General features: G+C 42.8%; 2 protein-coding genes across 2 annotated transcripts; one reads left to right on the forward strand and one right to left on the reverse strand.

Moving 5' to 3' along the window:
• Positions 1-2,813: 2,813 nt before the first annotated feature.
• LOC307243863 (cell surface glycoprotein CD200 receptor 2) lies at positions 2,814-6,919 on the reverse strand (the record flags this gene model as incomplete). Its single annotated transcript, XM_080018834.1, has 6 exons — positions 2,814-2,903; positions 3,007-3,058; positions 3,151-3,256; positions 4,016-4,294; positions 4,874-5,182; positions 6,832-6,919. 6 exons carry the CDS (start codon positions 6,917-6,919, stop codon positions 2,814-2,816), a joined length of 924 nt encoding a protein of 307 aa, XP_079874960.1.
• Positions 6,920-12,514: 5,595 nt separating this feature from the next.
• On the forward strand, positions 12,515-19,125 carry cfap91 (cilia and flagella associated protein 91; the record flags this gene model as incomplete). Its single annotated transcript, XM_080018835.1, has 14 exons — positions 12,515-12,648; positions 13,981-14,037; positions 14,118-14,293; positions 15,729-15,906; positions 16,172-16,329; positions 16,449-16,631; positions 16,746-16,879; positions 16,972-17,085; positions 17,179-17,250; positions 17,416-17,562; positions 17,702-17,923; positions 18,085-18,233; positions 18,351-18,442; positions 18,986-19,125. 14 exons carry the CDS (start codon positions 12,515-12,517, stop codon positions 19,123-19,125), a joined length of 1,956 nt encoding a protein of 651 aa, XP_079874961.1.
• Between the last annotated feature and the right edge of the window lie 8,681 nt (positions 19,126-27,806).

The following is a 27,806-nucleotide window of genomic DNA, read 5'->3' on the forward strand; positions in this document are numbered from 1 at the left end:
GGGTGTCGGGAGTGGTGGAGGGCCCATATATCTGTTGGCCTGCTGGTGTCGGAGGGGCTAACATCCAGGTCTGCGCTGAAAACACTCTGCTACGTGGATGGGTGCTTGGCACTCGCGGCCGGGTGGGGCATCTGGTCGGCTGGGGCGGGCCTTGCCCTTGTGCGGGGCATGGGTGGGCACGGGGGTCCTGCCGGCTCGCCTTCAGAGCAAGCAGTTTGGGTGGGGTGTCGGTCTGTCAGGGCCTGGATCCGGGCCTGCAGTCCGTGCCTGGCGCCCGCTGCCCGGGTTCTGTGCCTGCGGCTGCGTCTTGTGCCTGCACATGGGGGTGGGTTGTATGCGTGCCTGGAGTGCGGGGTCTCCTCGTGCTCCCTGGGTAATGCTCCTCGGGGCCAGGCGTGGGGGTTGCTCCGCGGGCCTCCGGCTTCCCTGGGGGGCCGGGGGTCTTCTGTGGTTGCTGGGCGAGGTGCTCTGGGCTTTCCTGCAGCCGTGGGGTGTCTACACAGTTGCGGTAGTAGTGAATCTCCCCCTCCTGGAGTAGTGATCAGTTGTTTATAGACCCAAACATGGTAAAATAATATAGGGGGGTTGGTGGTGGTTCTGTACAATGAAAAACTGTGCCCTTGTCATCTTATAGGTCATCTACAGGACAGAGTTATTGCAGCAGTTCTTGATCATTTAAGAATGAATAAAGAGTTGCACTGCAGGTTGAGAACTTGAACTCCACTTGCAGACTAACTCCGTCGTAGATACAATGCTGCATGCTGACAGCACAGGTAAAAAAAAAACCCACAGACAATCTGATTAACATGTACATTCAGGGCAGTTGCAAAATGGTGGCGTTCGAATTTTATCCGGATCAGTAGTTGAGTATTGTGGATGGAGTTTCCTCACCAAGATGGTGTCGCGCACAGTCGTATGCTGCAACGGAGAAGTCCTTGCGCGCATGTGCAAGTTGACGAAGTACACAGATCGCCACGCACAGATATAGTCACAATTGATCTTTAACTCAAGGACTATAATTTACAAACGCTGAACCATACGAAGTTACTAAGCGACAGTTATTATTTTATTATTATTAACCTTTATTATTTTTGAAAAAAATAAAAAATGTATTACTGAAGACAATTGTATTATAAAAAGCGCAGCATATAAAATGTCAATCAAATGTAAATATATGCTCTTCTGAGGACAACTGGCACGCACCAGCGTAAGCTCTACAAAATAAAAACTCAGTAACATCACTATCAGAATTTATAGGCATTCAAAAGATATCAATGTATAAAATCTTCCTGAATTATAGTTACTGGTCACAATAACCACAAGCAATTACATAATACAAGGAACATTTATTGTGTAGGTGCTTTGAAATATTTCTATTATTTCTGTGTTTTTGGTGTAGCCCACTACACACAATTGATTTCATTATATTTCCTCTACAATTCAAGATTCAAGATTCAAAAAGTCAGTTAAACCACTTTACTTGGTTTATTTATTTATAGGCTCATAAAATACATTATTATTGTGAAGGCAGTTTTCTGTTGATTTACAAAGTGCTATACTGTAAAATAATTCTATTCCCCAAAATGGATAAATAATCATGATAAATAACCATTATCACAATATTGACTGAAATAATTGCGGCCCTACTTCAGAATGATAACTGTTGTTAGTTATGGTGGAGGAAACCCACAGCAACAAACATCGCCCGATCATAGAATGACACCGTAACCAGGCTGGAATAAATGAATTTCTGCAGTCATAGCACGCTATAGAGAACCAAAGTACCCAGTGTACTGGTTCCATTGAACTTTAACAAAGGGACACCTAACCTGGACCCCTATTGCTGTCTGCAGCTATATTTATCATTATTATTATTGTTATTATTATTATTATTATTATTATTATTATTATTATTATATCTAAATTTCAACTCTGCCCATTTTACTTGACAAATGTGATAAATTGAATTGACTTTATTGGAAGTAATGTTTTATGATATTAAATCCGTACACATTAATACAATTACATGTAAATATTATTACAATTCTGTATAGTCCTATATAATAAATTGCACTGACAGCTGGAATAAATAGAAAATAAGAGAAAGAAAGAGATCAAAAATGTCCTTGGAAAACTGATGTAAATATGGATATGGCCATGTTTGTATTACAACCACAACAAACCAGATGTCCTCGCTCATCATCCTCGCTGCCTTTTAAGAAAATGCTGCATTCATTTGCAAGGGGCTCTGAGGTTGATGGTCCATTGTGTTGAGAGCGTGTATAAATGTCACTCATCACAATGTGATGAGGCACATGGTGTCACAGGCTGTTCAAGGACATGATGGAGAGCGTACACGTACAGTAAGTAGCTGAGACAGATTCACTCTACCCCCGTCGCATTCCCCAGATGAGTTATTACTGAGAGGATTTCCCCTTTAATCACAAGTCTTTCATCCTTCAAATTTTCCCTTCACCCCTCATTAAAAACACACACACACACACACACACACACATTTACGTGTGTGTGTGTGTGTGCGTGTGTGTGTTTTACTATACTGTACTTGTGAGGACTGGTCTCCCATATTTAGGTTTAGAAGTGCACCAGAAACATTGTGTAATTATACAATTATACAATTATACAACAGTGTAATTATTCAGACTGGACTTTGATACCAGTAGAAGTGTGTGTGTGTGTGTGTGTGTGTGTGTGTGTGTGTGTGTGTGTGTGTGTGTGTGTGTGTGTGTGTGTGTGTGTGTGTGTGTGTGTGTGTGTGTGTGTGTGTGTGTGTGTGTGTGTGTGCGTGTTGGCTCTCATGTGAACCGATCTGCCGATGAGTTATAGATGGAGTTGACCCGCTGGACGTAGCTGGCGTACGGCTCCACTTCCTCCACTTCCTCTGTCTGAGGGAGCAAGAGGAAAAAATCACCACAAAACAATTCATAGACGCGTATGCAGAGAATAAATCAACCTCCAAGTGAATCTACGGCTGAAAACAGGCCCTACCGGAGGGGATTTGGCCTCGTCAGATGACTTGGTGCTGGACCAGCGACAGGGCCTGGAAAACACAGTTTACTGTCAAACAACAGTCAAATCAGTTCTCAGTGCTCTTCTCAACCAAACACAAAGTCAAAAAATAAAACCCTTTACCTCATTGTGGTGAGGTTCCTGTGAATGAAGAACAGAAATCCCAGCAGAACGGAGACGATAACCCCAGCAATCAGAAGTGGCACCCAGACGTTGGCAGCAGCTGTTTCTAAAGAGAGAACATCAGCGTCAGAACAATTTATCCAGGGTGTTCGACGTCTTCATTTGCAGTGCTACGGTACACACTTACTGACACTACATCAACTTTTCAGATCAACTTATTAACCATTGTCCCAATAACTAATAAGCCATCGTTGTTCCCTATACCATCACAATCATTTATCTTGTGCATAGCATTTTGTATTTTCTGTGTATGTTAATATTATTTATTTAATTGTATTTATTTATTTATCTATCTATCTATCTATCTATCTATCTATCTATCTATCTATCTATCTATCTATCTATCTATCTATCTATCTATCTATCTATCTATCTATCTATCTATCTATCTATCTATCTATCTATCTATCTATCTATCTATCTATCTATCTATCTATCTATCTATCTATCTATCTTTCTGTCATCTATCTATTTATTTATTTGTTTATTTGTTTATTTGTTTGTTTTGTTTATTGATGTATTTATTTATTTATTTATTTGTTTGTTTGTGTGGGGGGTTGTACATATTTGGCAATTTTTATTTATTTTTTATTCTATTTTTTTTACTGCACTTTTTATTCTATTTTATTTTATTATTATTTTTATTTGAAAGACAAGCTGTTTAGCTGTTTAGCTGTTTGAAAAAATGAAACGCACCAAACCTCACCGGAACAAATTTGTAATAAACTGATTCTGATTCTGATTCTGTTCCTCGCTTGGGCCAAAGTGTTATTAATCTACTGTTCCCCTGTGAAATGAGTCTTACCGCTCATGGCTTCTGGCCTCAGGGTCTCCTCCACTCGCCAAGATGAGTGGGTGACGGCACAGCTCAGGTTGTCGGCGGCGGCCCCCTCCGGCAGATCCAGGCTGCTCTTCACCGTGTACAACCCGTCCGGGTGACTTAAAGTTTCCAGCGCCGGTTCACCGGACATGTTTCCCGCTATCCTCCAAAAGACGGAGGCAGCGGGTTTCCCTCCCGCGGCCAAGCAGACGGCCACCCTCTTGCTGCCCCGCCACTCCAGCCAGGCCGACACCGTGGGGGACACTGGACGGGACGAGACCGGAGGCATGAGAGACTCCGGTGAAAACCCAAATTCAACACACGTTGGTCAGAGTTAAAGTGCAGATCCGTTAGACCGTCTGTGTTGGGTGGATTATTTTGTTTCCATTCCGTTGGAAATGGCTCCCCAACATCCGGCTTGGCCCTCGTCTTTGCTCGAAGGCGGTCTTCTGATGGATTGATTTGGTTTGATTTTTTATTTTTTTTATTGGGACTCGAGGTGACGGGGAATATTTTTTAATCCAAGGGTGCTGTTCCTTTTTGTGTACGTGCATACATATTGACAGTTTACTGACCAAAACTAGCTACACTACTTCATCAAATTCACGGTGGCCGCAGTTCACTTTCTCCGCGTGGCGGACCCCGCCACCAACAATGGAAACATAACGCAGAGGAGCGCATGCATAGCACAAATACATTGAATGGCTGTAAAAAAAAAAGTGCCAGCTAAATAAACACGGGATAAATATCTGATGTGGGATTTTCTAACCAAAAAAATCACACAGATTACCACTTTAAAAATATGGTAAAATGAATAAATAAAAATGTTTGCGAGAATCTTACCCGTGACAGCCACGTTAAAGTGCAACTTTTCTTGTCCTCCAGCGTAGACGGACTCACACGTGTAGGCCCCCTCGTCGCCGTGCGAGAAGTTTGGGATTTGCAGGAAGGATTCACCTCTGGACGTGTTGCGCAGGGCTTTGCCGCCGCCGCACGTGTCGACGTTTTCTCCCCTGTCACCGCTGAAGCCGATGAGACAACGTCTGCTGCTCAAGTGAATCCTCCAGATCGTGTAGAGCATCTCACTCCAGGTCTTATTGGTGCAGGTCAGGTTAACTTCACTGCCCAGATTGACGGTGAGATTTCTGGTCCCTGAACATAAATAACGACAGAGTCAAAATGATTAACGTACGTAGTGGTTTAAAAAGTGTCCGTGTAATATTACTATCGTTTTTGTCATCGGCAGGGAATGTTTTAAAACACGTTTGGATAATCCATGTATGGAGTTCCATTCATTGGAAAAGCTAAATTGACACTTCCTGTGAACGTCTATAAAACATAAAAAACGAAATTAATTCTTAGTTAGAAATGATTAAAATTAATGAAGCACATTTACTAGTTAGTAAATAAGAGGAAAACAAGACAAACAGAAAATAACTATTTGTTGCATATTGTGGATGCTGTGATCAGCCTACAACAATAACAATAACAGTTACGAGAAAAGGAGAAAAATAAAGACATTTACCATCAAAATCAATTTCCCAGTTTACATTGTAGATTGAGGTAGTGTTAGATTTCACAGAAGCGATTCGGTTAATTCCTAGAAAAGATGAACATGCAGGTGAGTGGAGAAAATTTTTGATTTAAAAGGTTAAATATTATTAATATAACAATCATATTAATAATATTATAACAAGCCACAAGCATGGAAGCAAGGGGGTTCCCTTGTTTTTGTGCTAAAAATCAAGATTCGGTGACAGTAAGCAATGCGGCCGCGTGTGTTATAGTGGAGCTCAAAGCAAAAATTATCGAAAAGCACATGCTGTAAGAATCATAGTCTTGATTATTAACAGTTCAATAGAAGTCGCGGTTGATTGTTAATTTCTCTGCGAATGTGTTATAATACTTTGAAAAATTTCAATTCAAATAGAAACTAAAATAAATAAATATGATAAAATAATAACTGGGGTTATTATTTTACATCTAAATCTATATAGGTATGTACTGTAGATAAAGATATTTTGACAGATACATACAGTATATAGGCCGATGTCAAAGCTGGTTACATGAGCATTTTAAGTCACTTTATAGTGATCTGCTAGGACTTTGTTAAAAGAGGTTTTATCACAAGAAGTTACCTCTTCAGTTACTGATTCTTATCAGTGACCTGCTTGGAAATCCCAAAAGGTTTGTTTACATTTGGTAGGTGTAAGCAAATTTGCCATTCAGAAAAACCACATAGAACTCTGAGAGATGTAGTCTTTCCGTCTTCGGTGCCCCCGCAGTGGAGTAAAGCTGTTTCACTATTTCCACTTGGATATAGTGCATTTGTTCATCGCGAAAATATGTGCAAGAGCCTGCATGCCTCTGTTGTGGTCCTGCCAGCGAATTGCCTCTGCCATAATGTGAGACATCCCCTTTATGAACTGTTTTAAAATAGAACCATTATAATTTTAAAAAATTACGTCACGGTATATCTCCATGATGTACAAGTCACGGTGCAAGAATTTGCAAACTTAATTTGTGCGGGATATTTAAAAATAAATACATAAATGACCAAATTAATCCATGAACAAATAAATAAATAAGACAAATAAGACAATGGGATAATTCATTCAATAAATAAGTAATTAATTAAATAAAAATAATTAAATAAACAAACAAACCAATAAAATAAATGAAGATAATTAAATGAATAATTAATGTACACTGTGACAAAATTGTGACGTTATTTCTTCGTCAAAAAAACTAGCGCTATGTATGTATGCTTGTTTTTTGTATTTAAATGTTGATTCTCAGACCTGATTCCAGGCTCCATGTCTCCCGTGTGTTGAGGAGAGTTAGGACTCCTAAAGTCCACATGACCCCCCTCACCTCCAGTCGTCCCATGGTCCTACCAAAAACAAATCCAGGTTGATGAAAAAGGCTCACACAAAAGTTACAAAAAGTCAAACAAAAAATGCACCCTTTCCTTCATAACCCTCATATGACTTGAATATAACATATACACTAACATCTTTATCTTTAATTATGCCGCCAAGGCGCTTTGGTTCAAAGTAAGTAGCGCTCCCATCGTCGTGTCGAGGGAACTCAAAATCCACCATCAGCCGGCAAACAAAGTGGTAATATTCTGTGGAAGACGTTTCGACAAATAACTCCGTCCGTCCTTGTCCTGCCTTATCATCTTCTCTTCTCTCTTCCTCCTTCCACACCAGATCTGCTTTTTTCTCTCCCACTCACAGTGACACTCAGTCACTCAGGCTCTTGTTTTTTTTTTTGTTTTTTTTCCTTGCTTGTCACATGACTGCGTATGCCCCCTGAAAAACAGTCAAAACAAAACTGAAATCTATAGACTTTTAGAAACGTCTTTTTAGAAATGTCTCTCCCCTTTGAGCGGGTTTTTCAGATTTTATTGATATAATATTACAGATCTTGTTTTGTATAATCCGTTTTTGTTGTTGTTGTCGTTGTTGGTGTTCTTTGTTTGTTGTTTTTCTTCAAATCTAAAGGGGGTCGTACAGAAAAGCTGCTGGCTGAGCATCAGTGAGTGGGACTTGTCGGGTGTGATCTCATCCCCAATGGTCACACTCTGCGTGTTTATGAAGACATGATGAGCCCTTCTGGGTTTGTGGTTATGAGCAGACGATAGCAAAACGACGAATAGACGCTGCATATGAGTTCCATCTGAGAGCTGGTGTGAGGGATGAACCGAAATAACGCGTAGTCAATATCTCACTTGTACCTCATCGTGGAAATTAACGGGTCATCAGAACTCAATCACACAATGTGCATCAAAACATCTCAAATGAAACGCAAACTACCACATTTTGACCGACTTGTGTCTTGCTCCATCTTATTTCCACACGATGCACCCTTTTGGATTTTGGTGGCTGTGGGTTTGTGCCCAATGAGTGAGTGGTTGCATGTGTTGGTTCATGCATGTACATGTACATACATAGGGGTATGTGTATGTGCATGCATGTACAGTATGAGTGCATCTTTTTATGTGTAGTATTTGCATTTGTTTATGCGTAAATGTAGACAGACGGACAGACAGACAGACAGACACGTACGTACAGACACGTACGTACAGACACATACGTACGTAGATTGATTGATAGACAGACAGACAGATAGACAGACAGACAGATAGACAGATAGATGATTATTGTTTCAGTCCATGTCGATTTGTGCGCCGCTGTCTGCAGTGTTCCAAGGAAGGAGATAATGTGGAAGCACCCATTTGTGAACCTGTCAATGGAAAGTAACATCAATTTAAATCTCATAAAGAAATAGTGACAACAAAAGCGGTGACGTAAACCCCTCGACAGCCTTGCATCCATGTCACCTCCGCCGACTTACGACATTTCGACATAATCTAATGCAATTAGGGGCCATCTGTTTTGAACCTTCTGGTTGATGTTGTTGTTTTTTTTTGGGTCTTCTTTTTTCCACCAAAATAAAGCAAATTTTAGCTGGTGCTTATTTAAACTACAGTAGGAAGACATTATCTGCTGACAGTGAGCTGGCACTGTCAGCACAGAGGAACTAATGTTTCCACTGGGTTGCAAAATCTATGGAAGCCCACTTCCGCCAAGGACAAAAATACATGTTGACAAAAAAAGAGTGTGTCATAATAATGACATACTAAGTCAAAATTTTGACTTCCAAAGTCGTAATTATGAATGACTAATCATAATAATTATGAGACACTGATGGTGCGTTCCATTTGCCTCGGAAATCAAAACTGGGAGTGACATCAGACCCGAGTTGAACGGGTTCCAGCACAACATACAGCAACAAGTCTGAAAACCGAGACGAACACCTCCAGGAAAACCTTTGTTGTGCTTGCCCTTTCCCAATACAGACAATTACAGAACAAATATGAGGTCCACCTCAAATTTTTTTTCTTTTAAATAAAAACACCATAGAGGCGGAAAGAAGGCGCAGGAGGTGTGTTCGCTTTTCAGCATATTTCATTGTGTAGAAAACGTGTTGACCGCGTTCTAACCGGTACATTCCGTGACCAGTACACAAAGGGCTTTAACTACAAACTAATTTTTTTTTATCATATAATTTATAATATTCGTCTGCTAAATGGGATATGTAAAACATACGCTTAAATAAATGTGCTTATGATAAGAAAACTTCACCTTGTCTCGCAGGAGCCGCTCAAATGAATTAGAAATAGAAATAGTACAGTGATAGCAGCTGGGACTGTAATATTTGAATGTCAGATATTCCTTATTTAAATGCAGTTTTTCTCTGACTAAGGATACTGATATCCACTATGCAGCGTCGCGCTGAACTTGGGTGACGACACTTTTTTTTCCACGCCATTTCCGAGTCAGCAAACCAGTTTGTACTACATGAAGAGAAAATCATTCTCCTTCCAGGGGATTGTGGACGAGGGGGGGGGGGGGGGGGGAGGCGATTCATTGACGCTTTTTGCTGGAGCGCCGGGCCGGGTTCTCGATGCCAGGATGTCGAGGGCCTCCAACCTCTACGCAACATTGACAGGAGGAGATGGGCGAGTGCAGCTTGCGGCTGGGAGACGGTGCCCACATCGGACGGGCCTTTCGCTTTTACGTCATCGCTCCTAGGTGTGACAACAGGGCTCGCACTGAAGCAGGCCGGCCGCAGAACTCCCAAGATCAGACGTGGGAGGGTGATCGTTGAGCAAGCCTCTGGAAGGAAGAAGTGCAAGCGGAGGCGTCGTCGAGATGTGCAGAACACCCGGACTGATGATTCAGAGACGCGTCAGGAACACCCACATAGCTGCGCAATGCAGGGGAGATGGAGACAAGTAGACTACCCTGTGTGTTAAGTGGTTCATTTTCAGACAAAGAAAATGGCCTGTGGTTTTTGATGCTTTGATGCATCAGAAACTGTGCATGACAGAAGGGACTATTCTGAGTCATATGCAAGTGTCTGCCTGTCTCTATATACTATGGTTGCGTACCTTTATAAAAAAAATGTCAGCGTATATTTTACTTATAGCTGTTCTGGTTCCTATTTATTAAAACAAAGTTTTAAGTCTGCAAATCTTAAAAAATGTGACCATTTATGACAGAGGGAAATATCAAGAATTTCAATAACACTGGAATAATAAGTGTGTTTGACATAAGTGAGTATTCTGAGTGATATCTTCTCTTATTATTTTATACCTTGCCTTTTTATTGGTAATTTTGCACACCTAGCTTGTTTTTACCCATTTTTAATTTTTTCTTTTGCCGGACAGAGGAGTCCATGGGGTCCCTTGGACTTACCCAACTCGTCAATGGCGATTCGGATGCGTTTTTAGAAAGATCCGGGGAGTTAGGACATATTTCATGAAAACAGATACATCGAGCCCATTCTACGTCCTCAGTAAATCCATAATATGAAACGTATTTTGAACAGGTTGCTTGCCTTTTCAAGGAATTTGTCAGAATATCCTATAATATATATATATATATATAAAAAAATAATATTCCTAACTTGGCTTCAGTGTCATGGAAACAAGTGGGCAGACCAGAGGTGTTGGAGATTAGCGATATATGACCAATGGCCAATAAACATTACCTACAAACATGATGATGACTACTCCCTCTGTCACTATGTCATTAAAATATGGTCGCGTGAAGACATTTCATGTGATGATGGTTTTGTTGGAGCAATATTATAATTGAATATATAAATATAATAAATGAACATAAAATTACATACAGGCCAACCAAACTTATAATAATAATACCATAAACACTATTCCTGTTGCCGAAGATATGACAGCAGTAGAATTGCAATCGATACCGATCGATAATTTGTTTCAGACGATGTCAGATGAGCGCAGCACACCGCGTCCCATGTGAAAGAGCCGCTCTTTCATTGAATATGGAAAATGGACCACACTTCACAGTCTATTTCAAACAACACCATCATACTTAGCCTCATTTCTGACGTAAGTCATAATTATGAGATACTCATGCGTCTTTGTTTTTTTTTTTTGTTTTGTTTTTAGATTATTTATTTTTGCCCCTGGCGGAAATGGGCTTCCATGCAAAACATCCCGGTAAAAAAAGTTGTCAAGAAACAAGAGAAAAACAAGGGCAAATAATACTACTACTACTACTAATAATAATATCCTGTCTTTGTATATCACCATTCTTAAACGACAAGCAACTCAAAGTGCTTTACATTAATAGAAGGAAAACAATAATTATAATAACAGACACTGTGTGTGCGTGCGTGCGTGTATCCGTGTGTGTGTTTCCCTTCGATAAGGCATGGCTGACAAGCATCCTGTTGGCATCGTCCATATCCAGCTACAAGCAGGGCGTCATGTCCAGGTCAGGTTCATTATTGGCGATGATATTAAAATATGACGTTATATGTGATGATAAGCAATACAGTTTCATTATCATTTCTTATTTATGCACCTACTTCCATGAAGTGTAGCTTTTGTGAAAGTAAAAAAAAAAAAAAAAGTGTGTATAGGAAATATATTTCCTAGGGAACACTCTGCCCCCTGGCGGAAGGACACGCTCACGTCATAATGGGACACATTGTTTATTGCCGTCACCATGGCAACCCCGGCCAGACGCTCGGCCCGCAGTGGTGGCGAGCGGAGGCTGGCTGCTTAAAAGGCCTCTATTTCTCTGTTAAATGAGAATACTTCAACCAGTATTTTTGTGGGGGGGGGGGATCTCCTACACGTAAATAGATCATTACTCAATCGGCGACGCGCACAATGACTAAGCGCAAGGAAAATTGTAAAGGCTTCAGAGCTCATCGAGTCTATGACTACTTGTACGGTGAGTAAAGTAAAAAAAATACAATAAAATAAAATGAAATAGAATCCAGGTGTTCACAGTTGTTAACAAGTTTGTTTGTTTTTTTTCTGTACGTGTTTTTTGTCATTTCTTTTTCTTGATATTCACCTTACCGTCCAGATCCTGTGTACACGGTCTCGGCTCAGACGGACCATGCCAAGTCTAACTTGAGAGCCTATGCAGCTCTGAACCGAGTGGTAGGATGTTTATGTAAAATAAAATCCAAAACACACACATTTCAACATATGGAAGGACTCCCCGTATGTTTTAATAATGACGTAATTACGTAATGCCTATTGTTGTTATTATTATTATTATTATTATTATTATTATTTGTTATAATTATTATTATATTTATTTATAATATATTCTAAATAGCAGATATATAGCAAAAAACGTTTTAAAAAATCTAAGGGCATCAATAATTGTTCTCTTGACATCAGTGTTATGTGTAATAACATGCTGCAAACATAGTGAGAACAGAACAGTTAATTTGACACAAACAATGAAAAACCTTGAATGTCAGTGTATGACATCTCCTTATGTATCAGTTATGACCCAAATCTTTAATGAGATGTTGAAGTAACGTTAACTCGTCAAGTGTCAAACTGTCTAATTGGGGCCTTTGGAACTTTTTGCCGGCGCTCAGCGGAAAGTGCCCGTGTTTAAGTCTATGTTCAGCAACCTCCCACACCACCCCCGGTATGAACTTAAATTCGAGAGCAAGGATCCGGTGCCAACCTTCATCGACAGGCGATGGCAAGGGCACATGGAGCAACGCAAAGAGGCGCTTCAGCATCTGGCAGGGTGAGGCCTGGCTGAAACACCACCCTGACACACACGCACGCACGCACACACGCACACACACACACACAAACAACTGATATGGGGAGGTGTGTACTCAAGACTCAACTTTCATGGTTGATCCCTTGAAAGCCCCATCATCAAGCTTCACCAATCTATAAATTGAAGTTGCGTGAATCTTGTTGTTTGTGGTACCGTTGACGTATAATTGCTGAAGTATGCGTTATGCATCCACAAGGTGCATTTCATTGTCAACGTGCTGTGTTTTGTCGATTTTTTTGGAGCAGCCGTCCCAGTCTCAGAGGGCAAACGATTGGAGAAGGAACTAAAACGATGAGCGGGTCATCGTGCACGAAATGGAAAGACAGTGTGTGTATTCATAGATTGGTGAATTTTTAACTTTGCCGTTTTGTTCTTTCTCCTTTTGTCAGGGTCGTTCCATGTGGTCCGTCATGGCTCGTAGGGAAAGAGTGTCACGTGACCAGACAAGACCGCTACAAGTTTTTTAAATGGTTTGTTGAGCATTTGCAGTGAAGTCATTGGAACTAAAGAATGCCTCGAATAATAATAATAAATAATAATAAATAATAATAAATTGCCTAGATAGAGCAGTTGTAAAACATGAAAACCCATTGTTCAGGTAATTCAATAATATTAAAGTAATTTAAATCTTAGCCGGGGAATATCCTATTATACCAATATCTGCTCATTTTATTCTGTATTTGTCACTGCAGTACATCAGTGTATCAAACGCATGAACGCAAGAACATTTCCTCTTGTGGAAAGAATTTTCACTTCATATATTGCATGGCGGGTGAGGAATTGTTTGCTCTGACATATAACAAGAGTTTGCTAGAATTCAAGGTTCCTCTTCAAGCACTGCGTTAAGTCCCTGAGCTTGTAATGAGTAATCACTCGTTGCAATGAAGGCGCAGGGGGAAGTGAAAAAGAAAACTGGCTTGGATATTAAAACCACATGGGCTTCAGAAGATCCTCCGTTGAAAAAGATCCAGATCATCACTAAACTAAAGACAGCCTGGTTTGCTATTTTAGTGATGATTTGTATAACCTAATGAAGACACCGTCAGCGGTCGTGTTTGGCTGCATGGCTCCACAAACCTAATAGAAAGTATTTTTCGCACTCAAAACAAGTGATACCCTATTTGTTAATTTTGTTTTTAATAAATCATCATTTTGTATCCTAACCTAGATTACGGCAACTTTCCTAACCCCTGACTATTCATATAGTGTTTTAATCACCTCGACTCATCCCGGACTGTGTGGAGCAGGTGCAGCCCCATAACTCTGACCTTGTGTTCCACCGTTCCATTCCAGCCCGCTGGTCCCCTACACCGATGATCTTTCCGCAGATGGGCTCTTTTCTCTGTCAAAGTAAGTTCAGTGCGTGCGACCCTTCCCTGACTGCTTTCCGTGTCGCGCCCAAGTGAGTTTATATTTGCCTTTTTTGTCAGCGCCACCTCTCTCCAAGAGGACAAAAGTGAGGAGTCCCAGCCCTCCGTCTGCACCGTGGGGGTCCAGACGGACTACAGGGACAGCGAAGTGCAGACGGACCCCTACAGCCCGGCCTACGTGGTGCAGCCCGGGACGGCCCCCTCCGAGCTTCTGACACTGGCAACTCTGACTTGGGGTATGACGCCGAGGACACATTATGTACACAGAAAAAAAACATTGAGGAAAAAAAGGGTCAAAAAGCGCCTGAGGAATGCGGGTGAGAAGTACTGTAACTGTAGATAATTGTAAATTGAGATATAGGTCAAAGGTAAGTAGAAAAATGTAATAATAATGCAATAAACCGTTTGAAAAGGGGTGTGCTTTCACAGCCAATTTACTTGTACATTAGTTCATTCATTTTATTTACTTACATTTTTTATCAGTTACGTAGAGAGTCACATAAGCCCCGTTTCCACCGCAGGCACTTATCCAGGAACTAGGAAGCTTTGGAGGAAGTCAGTGCCACTCAGTTTCCACCACAGGAGCCAGGGTCTAAATTTAGTACAAAGTCCACGGAACCAAAAAGTCCCAGCTTGTGGGGGGGGGGGGGGGGGGGGGGCGGTAGTACTTTTCAAAAGTTCCGGAACTTTAGGGGTGGGGCTTGCAGCGCTGAACGTTTCTGTTTGGTCGACTACTCGCAGAATTTTATTTTGACTGTTATTTAAAAAAAATCTGTAGCCGCAAAGCGACTGTGTGTACAGTTTGGGGTTTTTTTTTGCTCTAAAAAAGTTCCGTTTGCACAAAGAACGGAAAATGAATTGTTTGAAAAGCTTTTTCCCTCCTTCACAGTAGACTCAGGTTGGATTCCCTGTGTGTGCACTCGTGTTTCTCAACATGTTTCAAACTTGATAATAAAATCCTGACTGTGAGAGGGAATATTTTTTATTGGCAGTAAATACAAGGACAGAAACATACAATGGATAAAGAAAGACAACCAAAGTGATATACCACTATCACTTTGGTTGTCTTTCTTTATCCATTTCCTTCTTGTTGTTGTGGCGTCTTCTGCATCACCGCCACCCACTGGGCTGAAGTGGAGCAGTTTGATGTATAGCCGTGCGCAAAAATGACGTATTAAAACAGCCGTCGCTTTTTACATACGTTGGCAGATCCATTCGCATAATCTTCGCGGGGCCTGAAAAAAAAAGTTCCTGGAACTTGAAAGTTTCAGGTACTTCGGGTGGAGACGCGCCTAAAAAGTACCAATCTACGGCGGCATCCTCCCTGGACGCCTTGCGCTGACTTTAACCAGCAGATGGTGCTGAACCGCTCGCTTGCCTGTAATCTGTAATGCCAATTTCCATCACATCTGTAAAGAAACATTAACGTTACGACGGGGAATGAAGTGCTTCATTAAAGAACCGTCATACATTTCAGTTCACAAAGTGCACCGTTGACCCTTCAAACCAACTACTGGCCTGTATTGACAGAGGGTCCTGTGTGGACAAAGGCGTTTGTGTGTATGCATATTATGTGTGTGTGGGTTTTTTTTTTTTATTGTGGGTGTGTTGGGGTCTAAACTAAACATGTGAAGCCCTCCCTCCCCCTCCTCCATCGTCTGTTCCTCCCAGGCCGGGGTCTCCCTGCGGGCCTGGCGGAGGTGGAGATGATAGACCGGGCTCGGGCCAAGCGGGCCTGGGAAGCCACGCTGCCTCCACTGCACGACCCCAGCCAGCTGGACAAGAGGAGGCGCATGATGGAGGAAATGGAGGTCAAAGAGTGGGCCTTTAGAGAGGGAGAAATCCAGAAGTGAGTGGAACAAATTGTGTATGGCTGTTTGCAGTTTCCTTGTAGACAACTAGAGGAGAGCCAAAAAAGTGACATAGGAGTCATAGTGACTAGGACTTCAGGGATCTTTAGTCTTGAATCCACCTCCTCTGGCGTTATGTCCCATCGGGGAATGGGGGGTTATGTGCGGGCTCATATTCCCCGCTCTTCCCATTTCCTTTGTTCTCACCGCCCACTTCATGTTTTTTGCCTCTTCCCGCGCCTTGGCACCGTGGCCGTGGAACAGGGTGCAGGAGGCCCGTCTGGCCGTGCTGCGGAACCTGCTGCGGCAGCGCGACGAAGCCCAGAAGAAAGCCTCGGCGCAGCAGCTGAACCAGGAGTTCTTTCAGCAGCAGCAGGACAAGGAGATCAAGCTGAACAAGATCCACAAGGACTACGTCGTCTGTGAGGCCTCCGGCACCTCGTAGACGCCTTTCACTAATCCGGTGTCGAAATGCTGATTTCTCCCTTCATGCCTCCCCCATCCTCCCTCCCTTTCCTTCCTTTGGTTGCCGTTCCTTTAGCGCTGAGGAAACTGACGGCCCAGAGGCAGAATGTGGAGGGGAAGCTGGAGCGCCGTGACATTGTGAAAGAGTACACAGACTACGCGTCGCAGACGTACGCCCCTCTGAGCCGAAACGGCGTCATCCCCGATCGCAACATCCAAAGCAAAGTGGTCAAAAGCCGTTACCTCAACACGTATGAAGGTGTGACTCGAAACGCTTTTAGAAAACCCGAGTGACGACAAAAAGTGTCTCAAAAATGAGCGGTGCGGCTCTGGTCGCCCCTCAAATGTCATCTCTGCTCCCTGTCAATCGCAGGATTGCTGGAATTAGAGGCAGGACTTCCTGATTCAGTCTTTGAGCTCCATGTCAAAGCGCCCAAACCCAAAGTCAACAGGGGCTTCATTGGGCGCAACGAGCGCAGAGAGAGGCAACTGGAAAAGGCGTACCAGGTGCGGCAGACAAACACCCCACCCCGTCCACCCGTTTCGCGGAACACCTCGGGGATGTCGTAACCGGGTTCGACCCTCATGTCCTCCCGCAGGCCTTGAAGGAGGAGAAGCGGCAGGTGGTCCACAAAAAGTGCTTGCGTTTATTGGGAAAGAAGGAGGAGCCTATCCCTCGTCCGCCCACGCCAAGGATCAAGAAGCCCCCTGAGGTCTGCTTCTGTTTCTATTAGGTTCAAATGATCCCACAACCACTGTAAAGCGCTCGCTATCTCCGTCGAGCTCACCTGCCTTTCCTCCACCAGGGAGAAGAGGAGAAGGAGCTGGCAATCATCACTTTGCAGAAGCTACTGAGGGGACGGAGTATTCAGTACCAGGTTAGTGTGTGCGTGCATGTGTTTTACTTAGCATTTCCAAACGTGCCTCGTCCGTGACTGGGTCTGTCTGGGGCTTTGTTGCTCCGTACCCATATTTGAACTCCGTGAGATTGTTGTCTGCTGGCGGACTGCCTTCCTTTTCTAATCTGGTCTGACATTTTTCAGATGTTTGTGGGCAAGGAGAGACGTACCGAGCTGATCCAGGAGCTGAGAACCACCAACGCCCTGCAGAAGGAGGAGCAAGAGCTTCTGAAAACCGAGACGGAGCTCATGCACACCCTGAAAAACCAGAGAGACCTGCAGAAACAGAAGGCTAGACAGTGCACACACACACACACACACACACACACACACGCGCACACACACACACACACACACGCACACACATGCAGGGTTACACAAGGACTCGCTACATATATCACATTGAAATGCTACGGCTATCTCCTTCTAGACCTCTGAAGAGGAGGCGCACCGGGCGGGGCTGGTGGGGGCAGAGCTTGTGGACCTGCTGGACACCCTGTCCAAGGAGCTGATTCGTCTGCAGGAGGAGCGGAGGATCCACGCCTTCGTCCTGCTGGCGGAGAGAGAGCGCCGCCTGCGAGAGGCCGAGGAGAGCGGACTCAGGCAGGCGGAGGAGCGGAGGCGCCGAGAGGAGGATGAGATCTTCAGACAGGTGGGTGTGGACGTGTTCAGGTGTGTGGACGTAAGGGGTGTGTGGGGGTGGCGGCAATGGAGTGTGAGAAACAAAAATTCCTACTCTAGCTCTCATGTTCTCGTGAACTTTGAACTTTTTCTCTCAGATGCACAAAATTGTCTCTGAACACTATGATCTAGGTGATACTGGTGCATCAGGCCACTGTGGATTTATATCTGGAGGACGTCATCCTGGCAACGCTAGAGCAGACGGCCGAGCAGCAAGCCAGAGAGGAGATCCACAGGATGGCCAGAGAGGTCAACAACATCGCATACGCTATGGAGGAAAGGTGCAAGATCTATCCATCTATCTATCTATCTATCTATCTATCTATCTATCTATCTATCTATCTATCTATCTATCTATCTATCTATCTATCTAATAATTATATTATGTTTTGTTTTAGCCGCAACGATCTTCAGTCTGAAGAAATTGTGTCTGAGTTGGTGTACAGCTTTCTCATCCCAGAGATTCGGAAGATCAGCGTGAGAAAAAGAGGTTCGGGACAACTTTCCCTGTTTTTCATTACATTGCATTACGTCATTGAGCCGACACTTTTGTCCGGAGCAATTTACAGTAAGTACATTTGTCACGGTTTCGAGCCAACTGCATGTCACAGTCACAGCCAGCTAAACATTATCTAGAAACAAGCAGAGTGGAGTAGAGCTAGAGAGTTTTTTTGTTTGTAAAGAAAGTATGTTGGACAGTAAAGGGAAAAAAGATGCTCATGGGGTAGACGGGTCAGTGCAAGTAGGGTCCAGGTGTCGTCTGAAGTGATGGGTCTTCAGTCTGTGACAGAAGATGGGGAGCGATTCAGCCGTTTCAACACACGGGGGGAGGGCTCATTCCACCGTAGGGGAACCAGGGAGGAGAAGAGCTTCAACTTTTTATATCATGCGCTCCACCATCACCACAAAAGCGTGCTCCGAAAAAACATTAGATTTATTTCCCCGTCGGTTTTGAGATGATTCATGCACGTGTCACTGTATCCACACTGTGACTCCATCACTTATCCCTCTCTCTCTCTCTCTCCTCCGACAGTGCGGCAGAGCCAGCGCCGGCATCTACAAGCAGCCCAGCAGATCATCCAAGCCGCAGCAGGAGGCTCTGGGGTGGCTCGCAGTTCTCCCAGACCCCCGAAGGCCTCCTCTGGCTCTGAGGAGTCAGAGCAGAGGATGTGATCCAGAGCTCCACCAATGGTCAAGACACGAGCAAAAAAAAAAAAATTGGATCTGAATTTATTGTGTTGCGGTTTTGTTTTCAAAAAGCTTTACTGGGTTAAAATAAAGGCGTTTACTTTTCTTGTCGGTACGTTGGAATTCAGCAAAGTTGTCATACAATGTTGCAGTATAAGATGAGACATTACTTTATAAATGCCTTTATAAAGTTTGTTTATAACATGTTTTACCCTATCGGTTGAGTTGAAAATGGTTCATGCTAGAAAGCCTAAAACTCTAGAAAGACTTCTGGTTACCACTTGCTCTTGATCCGGGAGATAGTGAATAATCATGAAGCACTCCAAGACTTTGTTCCTTTCTAGCATTTAATGAAATGCATTTCACGTGTAAAAAAGATATTTGCAGAAACGTCCCCAGTATATGTTCCAGACAGTGGCAGAATGTCAATTAGTGTAGTGTCGTATGTGATGCATACTATGGTTTTGGACGTACTTAACAGTTCACATACTAATTTCTCATACTACATAGTATGATACATGCCATTTCAGACACGCAAATCCGGGGTTCTGGAGCTGTATAATAAATATACTGTAATATGATATGATAAATAAAATAAAACAATATTCTGAATAGGATATATATGAATTGTTGTATTTATTTGAATTTATTTATATATATATATATATATATATATATATATATATATATATATATATATATATATATATATATATATATATATATATGTGTTTGTTTGCAACTAAGAATAATATACAATATATATAATATTCTTAGTTGTAAACAAACTATTGACCTTTCAACCATAATCACATCAGTGTGGAGGCGGGTGGAACAGCCGCAGGTAGAGCAGGTAAAGTGTGTGAATAAAGCGTATGAGGAGGACTCATGAACATGGAAGTGTGTGATACGAAACTGCACTGAACAGGAGGAACGTTTCATAATCTCTCAGATCCGAGTTCAGAATGCAAGGGCGCTGCAACGGGAACTGGAGTTTGGGCACATAGTGGGTTAAAAGTTAATGAGGAAAGTTTCGAGTTACTTTGACCCTTTATCCATTAACCCTCAATGGATCTGCGCTACAAGTAGCATGACTGCACTTTGCTCCGGTTCCCACGCAGCAGCTAACACTTCAAATAGTAAAAGTAGAAATGTCCACTTACAGCAGTTTCACATTGTGGTTATGCTTTTATTTATTTTTTTTAGGTTGTTTTTTTTTCTAACATTTTCATTCTGGCATGTAGGCCCTGCCATCATAGGAAATGCTTTTTGGGTTTGGGTCATGATTTTGGGTTAATTTTATATGGCATTCCGTTTCTTTGATCTAATTTCAGTTGAGTTAAGACAGTTGAAGTACTTGTAATGTCTACCACAATGTATGTATTAAATCACCACTTTAATTTGCACTTTAATATTGCTGTTTAATTTGGCATGGTCACTTTTAAATTAATTTGGAAAAGTGAACTTGAATGTCTTTCAGAATTGGCTCAGAAGATTTCCTGGTGTTACGCATGAGGGATGTGTGCTTCCTCTTAATTCTACAAATTGAAATTTTCTCATGAGATTATAAAAAAAAAAAAAATTAAAAAAAATTAGAGCGGTAATCCATGAAATGGTCGGTGGATTACACCAGAAGCCCAGAATTCCATTAGAAGCTGCAACGACATCTGGGTTTGCCACTTTCTCCCTAGTTTGCCTTCTTCTGACGAACGATTCTAGAAGAAGAAGAAGAATCTTTAATCATCACACATTGGATGGTGGCCAGAAAACGGAGGCCTCTGCATCTAACCCATCCTGGCTTGGCCTTCCCCCAGTGGGAGAAGGACAAGGAGATAACGCACTGGGGAACCCACCAGCAAACAACAACTGGACCAGGAGCTTCTTGCTGTGAGGCAGCCGAAAACTACGTCACGAACAGGATTCGAACCTGTGCGGGGAAACCCCATTGGATTTCGAGTCCAACGCCTTAACCTCTCGGCCACCGTGACTGCTGATGCTGGTTTTGTTGGGTCCCTGGAGGCGGTGGGCATGTTTTCGTCCAAGGTTGCTGGGTTTTTGCGCGTGAGTGCTCATGCATATCGACAGTTTACTGACCACACGTGCTAAACTGGGGTTCCCCACACTCATCGCAGCTGACTTGAGTGCTTTGTCGCTGGGAAAGGCGGACCCCGCCACCAGCAGTGGGTAACAGCACATGCAGAATGCAAATACATAAAGATTTCTAGTTCAGTGAAGTATCAAATGAATTACATAAATTCATATTCATTATTTTATATGCACAGTCCAAACCCGTGTCACATATAAATACAAATTTCAAGGATTCTGAACTCAATTAAACCTTTTTTCCTCTGCAGGTACATACACTATAATACCATATTCTGATAAAAAATCTAAGCACAAAATCCGATGCTGCAGCGGTGTGTGCGGTGGTTGAAATACTTATTTTAAATGTATCATTCATAAATGAAAAGAATAAACAGAATTGTTCACTGTATTTACATAGTTCCAAGTTACAGCTATAGAGTGTTAAATAACAAAGTGACCAACGACAAAACAGATCCAAAAATGTCTGCAGGAGATAAATGAAACCATGGGTTAAGCCATTTTAAGATAAAGATAAGGACGTGTGGTACAGGTGTGCACTCAGCCTTGTTGAATATAGATGAAATGCGGACTTCTAGGACACAGGTGGAGGCCCACAGGTGGAGGCCCAGGCGGTGCACAAGGAAACATCCACTCATCAAGGTAAATCCTACCTCCAACCAAAGCATTTATCCCAGAGAAGGAGCTTTCCCTCTTTTGGATAAAAGGTGGATTAATAAGCTGCTTTAGAAATGTCCCGGAAAAAGAAACGGGCGTCACGCGGTCGAGTCGCACTATCAGCAGTGGGCGCCATGGCAACACCGTGCCGCCCTGCCGCGGCTTGTTGCCGTTAAAGCAGAGAAAGAAGAAACAAAATAACTTCAGCACTTCAGCTTGGTGCTTGATGGACAGATCGATGGAGCAAGTTTCTTCCTGTCCCTCAGATGAGAACGGACAAAGAGAGACAGAGAGAAGGCGCTCCTGGAGAGCCCGCCAGAGGCAGAGGAAGAGAAGGGGGAGGAAGAGGATGAGGAGGAAGACGATGAAGAGGAGGAGGAGGAGGAGGGACCAAAGGTGTGTGCCGCGGGTGGAGACGTGGCCAAGGGCTATCACTTCAACGCCTTGACGTGCAAAGGGTTAGGGTTAGGTTAATAGGCTAGTTAATTCAGTGTTCCATTGTTTTCCCACAAAATAAATCATTGAATTAACACCAGTTGAAAAACCTTTAAGTGTCTCAAACAAGCTCAACCGCCTGCAAAACTGTGTATGGGTATGGCAAAAAAAAAGATTTTTATAGTATTATAGTATAGCAGTTTAACAAGTCATAAATATTATATTGAAATGCATGAAACAGAGGTATGGGTTTTGTTCTTGCTATCTAAGTACCACATACTGTAGTTTTACTGTATGTTTTGATAATTTCATAACATACATGACACAGCAGTTCCAGTATAATGTGTGAAATCCGAAAATGTTGTTCATTTAACATAGGGCGTTTGTATTTCTTTCACATGTGGGAAAACACGCAGTATTACACTTCAGGAGGTTTTGTGTATAACAATCCCCTTCATACAATGATTATGACAGGTCAAAGTTGAGACATTGATAACTAATCATACATTGGTTTTGACACCTCAGAGCGACGCATGCAAGCTGGTTATCAGGGAGCGTTATCGCAAATCAAATCCAGGCGGGTCTCCAAGAAGTCCCTCCAGCTGCAGTCCCCGTTCTCCAACAGCTGCGTCCGTGGCACAGAGCAAGCGGCGACAGGTCAGAACCACCGAAATACACATAATTATTATAAGACCACTTTAAAACACCTTACTGCTGATCTGAAATAGGGGGGAAATCCAATATGTCTCCATAAGCACATGAGGGTTAGGGTTAGGGTTAAACGCCTAATGAATTTACTTGGGAGTATATTATTAAAAACTGTTAGGGTTAGGTTTAATTGATTAAATCAAATCTAAAATATGCCGTCTCACTTAATACTTACTAATAAAGAATACATTATTCATCATGTAACAGATTTAATTTCTCATGCCAACTTTTATAATAGTGTAGGTACAAAATTTATAAATATTGATTTTATTTAGATAAATAAAGTTATAAAAGCTTTAGAATTGATCCAGTCCAGGGTTTGTTTTCGGAACATCAGTTAACACCTATCCACACAAACTGAAATAAAAAACAACTTTTGGATGTGAAAATATGACGTTTACCGACTGTAACATACAGCTGACTTACAAGCAATCAAACCAATTCATTTTTAATTGCTTTTTATTATCGTAGAATTATACAGAACACGGTCAACAGTGATGAACGTAAACCAAATGATTATGCATAAAAATAATTATATCATAAGCAAACAAATAAATACACAGATAAATTCTAAGAAATAATTGATAATCAGACTGAAATTAAAAGTAAAGGTAAAAATAAATGACCAGATAAACATATTAAGGGCATGATTGCACACGACTCAAAGTCAGTCCTCTGAACAATGGCTGAATTTGTCAAAAAGTTACACGATTTAGCATTTTTTTAAAAAAATGCTTTTTTCTATATTTGCACTACTCGCACTGACCTGTTTACCCCACAGGCACCTTTTTTCCCCCTTTACAGTCGAACACACTTTCATGACAAAAAACAGCCTCTAACTCTACCAGTCCTGCTTGTTTCTACAGAATGTTCGGCTGTGACCGTGACGTACACTTGCTTTGACACACATGTACTTATGGTAGGTCTTCTAAATGATGTCATGTGATGTGATGTATAGTAACGCCGAGCACCACGTCCCTTCTGTGGGTTCCTGGGGATCATGTTTGAAGAGGACGTGATCCTGCAGAGACACCCCGGGGGACTGGGCCGCGAGACACTGGAGACACCTCTGCACCAGCCTCCACGGCTCCGTCACACTCCTCCTCCTCCTCCTCCTCCTCCTACTCTGCCTTTTCCCTCGTCTTCACCCTTTGAAAAAGAGAAGGAAGAAGACTTCGCCGCCCACCGCCCTTCCCCCACACCAGGGGTCTCAAACTCGCGGCCCGCGGGACGATATTTTGTGGCCCCCTACTTGACGTCAAGGTTTGGTGTCAGTGTGGACCGCGCGGTTTTCTCACACGCACCTTTTTTGCCGAGTCGTTGCCCTGGGCGTTTTGTATTTTTTGAATCACTTATGGGCTACCATAGCTCAGGCTCGTGACAGCTTCCGGTGGTGTTTGTTGACAAGTTAGCCAACCCGTTAGTCACTTGAATGAAACGTGATTCCCGGAGTGACACTAAGTGGAAGGAAAATATATCATGTCATCGAACGCAAGGTACAGAGGACTTAGCAAGTGGGCGGACTCAACAAGAGTAATCGGTGACCTAATAATGACAGCATAGTGTTGCAATAGGAAAGGGAAAAGAAGTTGTACTTTTTTTTGGAAGACTTGAAACCCTTTCCTTGTGGAATACTTGATGCGGCCCAGCCTCACCCAGACTCTACCTCCAGCGGCCCCCAGGTAAGTTGAGTTTGAGACCCCTGCCCTCCACGGTCCAGAACGTCATCGACCTCGCCACGAGGCCGCCCCTCCTTCGGGCGCCCGTCCTCGCAGGACTCTCAACCCCGCGACGAGTTCACCTCATCCCGTCCTTGTTTGGCGCACCCAACTGCCTCCGGTTTTCCCGCAGCGCTCTGACCGTGGAGGGCCACGGCCGCCTCACTCACCGCCGAGACGACGGCGGCGTGCGCGGCGCGACGTCCTGCGCCGCCTACGGAGGTTTACGGGAGGTGATGATGATCCGCGCGTGTTGACGCAGAATCTCCAGATGTGGCGTTGAATTACAAGTCACATGTTCATATACAGACTGTGCACAATACAAGTAGTGATGCAGGGTGTGTGTCCATCACCTTCACACCAAGTTTTTAGAAATGCGACCTTGTCATACGCTGCATATTCTATAGAAAGAGGTTGTTTTTTTCTTCTTTTCAAGATGAAGCTGAAAAGACAATCAGGGAGGGGAAAAAGCACTGTGACACTAATGGAAAGAATAAATTGCCATTTCCCCTAATCAATACAATTGAATAATCAATAGAGCCAGTTCAGAAAAAAATATATAATCAACCACAGTTATTTGAATCAGGTTTATGTGTTACATCCTTCTTTTTGTCGGCCAAAGAAAAAAAAAACAATTGAACAAACGACTTCAAGTGAGTGCCATGAACACGGAAAACAACCAGACAGGACCACAGCGACCAAAAGGTTGGGACTGTGTAGGGTTAGCGTTGCAGGCACAAGTACAATAATCTGTCACACGGTTGTCACACGGATCTGTCCCCATGGGTCTGTCTCCATGGCAACGGGTCACTGAGGCTGATTAGCTGTGGGGTTTTTTTTTCCTCTTTCCTTTTTATGGAATCTCAGCAGTTCTATTGTCGTGACCGCCCCTCATTAGTCTCCTGAGTAAGAATTTTGCAGGTCTCCCCGTGACCCCGGTGCCCTTCATGATACCATGTGATAATGAAAAGCAACAACATGATCATAAAAGCCCTGGACGGCGAGGAAAGTCAGAATAACACAACGTACAGTCATGATAATTGCATTTAAGTCAACTATATGCATGCATGCATATGCAACATATGCATCACCATTTTTTTGGGATCCGAGTATACTTTTTGTTAGCAGCTGCACTTCAATTAAAAATGTAATCAGTAAACTTGGTCGCAAATGGTGGGCTTCCACTCTCTGGATTTGGCTGTTTGGTTCATTCATCCATTCAAATAGCAACGATGTGCCTCTGCGGTGATCGTACCAAGTTCTCATTCTATGTGTGACTCACCCTCCGCATTCTCCTCCGCCATGTAGCTGGTTTCCAGAAAATGGCAACCGCTTCTCCACCTGGATTTACGTCCCTCATTTCAGGCAGTGTTAGCTATATTGCTGTGGACCTTTTTACCTAGGGTAAACCTTAAACTATTCACTATTTACCTGATTTAGTAAGTAGCCGTGTAATCGGGGGGATAAAGTGCAGCCAGCCGGTCAATATCGCAAAATAAACCCCTTCAGACTGATACAAGACCTGATCGCCCTGTCGGGGTCATTTTGCGATTATGAACGGCTGGCTGCACATTATCCCTTGCATATGCACATATGAACTAGTAGTACCTTCCAAAAGTTAACAGAAGAGTGAAATTGATAGAAAAAGTCAAAATCACCTTTTGATCTTGAATATTCCAGTAGCTCCTAAATGAGGCATTTGTTTTACTGCTGTCACGCAGTGATGATTACTAGAGCATACGTCTGCATCTTTTTTTTTTTCCCCACCAGATCGCCGCGGTGTCCAACACCTGATCGACGCGCTGCACGAGAACCTGCCGCTGGCGCTCAGGACCTGCATCGACAAGCAACAGGTCAGGACCAGAGAAAACGTCAGTCACGATGACGCCAGCAAAGCAACTTCTAAACGGGTTAAGAGTCACTTTCAGGCGCCAGCGGGACTGGCTCATCTCCGTTTCCCCCTGCGCCTCCAGCTTGCCCTTTCCCAAGGCGGTGGCCTGCCTCACGGAGGTGAGGACCATGACGGAGGAGCAACAGCGAGCAGGTCCTGCAGGTCCAGAACATCCAGCCCGACGAGGACCCCTGACCCCTGACCCCGGATGGTTATCAGGTCAGGGTGTTGTACAGATTAGACACAATATGTGAACGCAAATGTGTATGCACACTTTCCTGTTTTTTACAGTGTTGATTGTTTATGAATGTTTTATTTCTATTCCTATTGCGTTTCTTTTAGGTTTGCTGTATGTTGCCAAATTCTTCAATTTTTTTGTATTTCTTAAAGTTTCACTGTATTTTACCAAATGTTCGTCCGGTAAAATTGTTGTTTTTTTGCTTATTTCCAAATGTTTTCTATTTTTACTCCATGTATTGTTTTGGTGTGAACTGCTGCCGGACTGCAATTTCCCCCCGGGGATGAATCCACTATCTATGTATCTATCCTGTGAAACCTTGAGCTTTCACATGATGTAATTAAAAGCTTTAAATGAAAGTAGGCATTCAGGTGATGTTATGAACATTGTTTTAAAGTATTGAACACCATGTCTCTTAAAATAACTCTAATTGAAAGAGAGTAGTAAAAAAAAAACAAAAAACTTTTTTTTTTGACTATTTAAAATATAATATGTACCCATGTGCTGTGTTTTTTTTTTGTTTCACCTTAACATGTTATTGTGGCAGGAAATACAGTGAAACTATGTCGTGTCAGATTAATTACCCTTTGCCACAGGGAGGTTTTTCTCTGTGAACTGCAACATACAGCATATCTGTGTTATAAATAATTGTCAATGTACCTGGAAAAGATGAGTCAAAAGTGAGCGCTTTTTGGACCGCGTGGCTAAAAGTTACTCAGAGCGTTTGATGTCGATCAGTGTCGAGTTCGCCCAAATTGAACAGAAGTCGTCCGTGCATTGTGTGATTATGCAGCGTTGCAAAAAGACAGTGACGCTCCGCGAACAATGCAGTGAGCGACAAAGGCGTTGATCATTTCCAGGCTATCCTACTCTTTATTTAATGCAAATTACAGTACCAGGGAACTATTCCTCAGAG

Source organism: Zeus faber (assembly GCF_960531495.2).
Source record: "Zeus faber genome assembly, chromosome: 18".
In the NCBI taxonomy this organism is placed as follows: domain Eukaryota; kingdom Metazoa; phylum Chordata; class Actinopteri; order Zeiformes; family Zeidae; genus Zeus; species Zeus faber.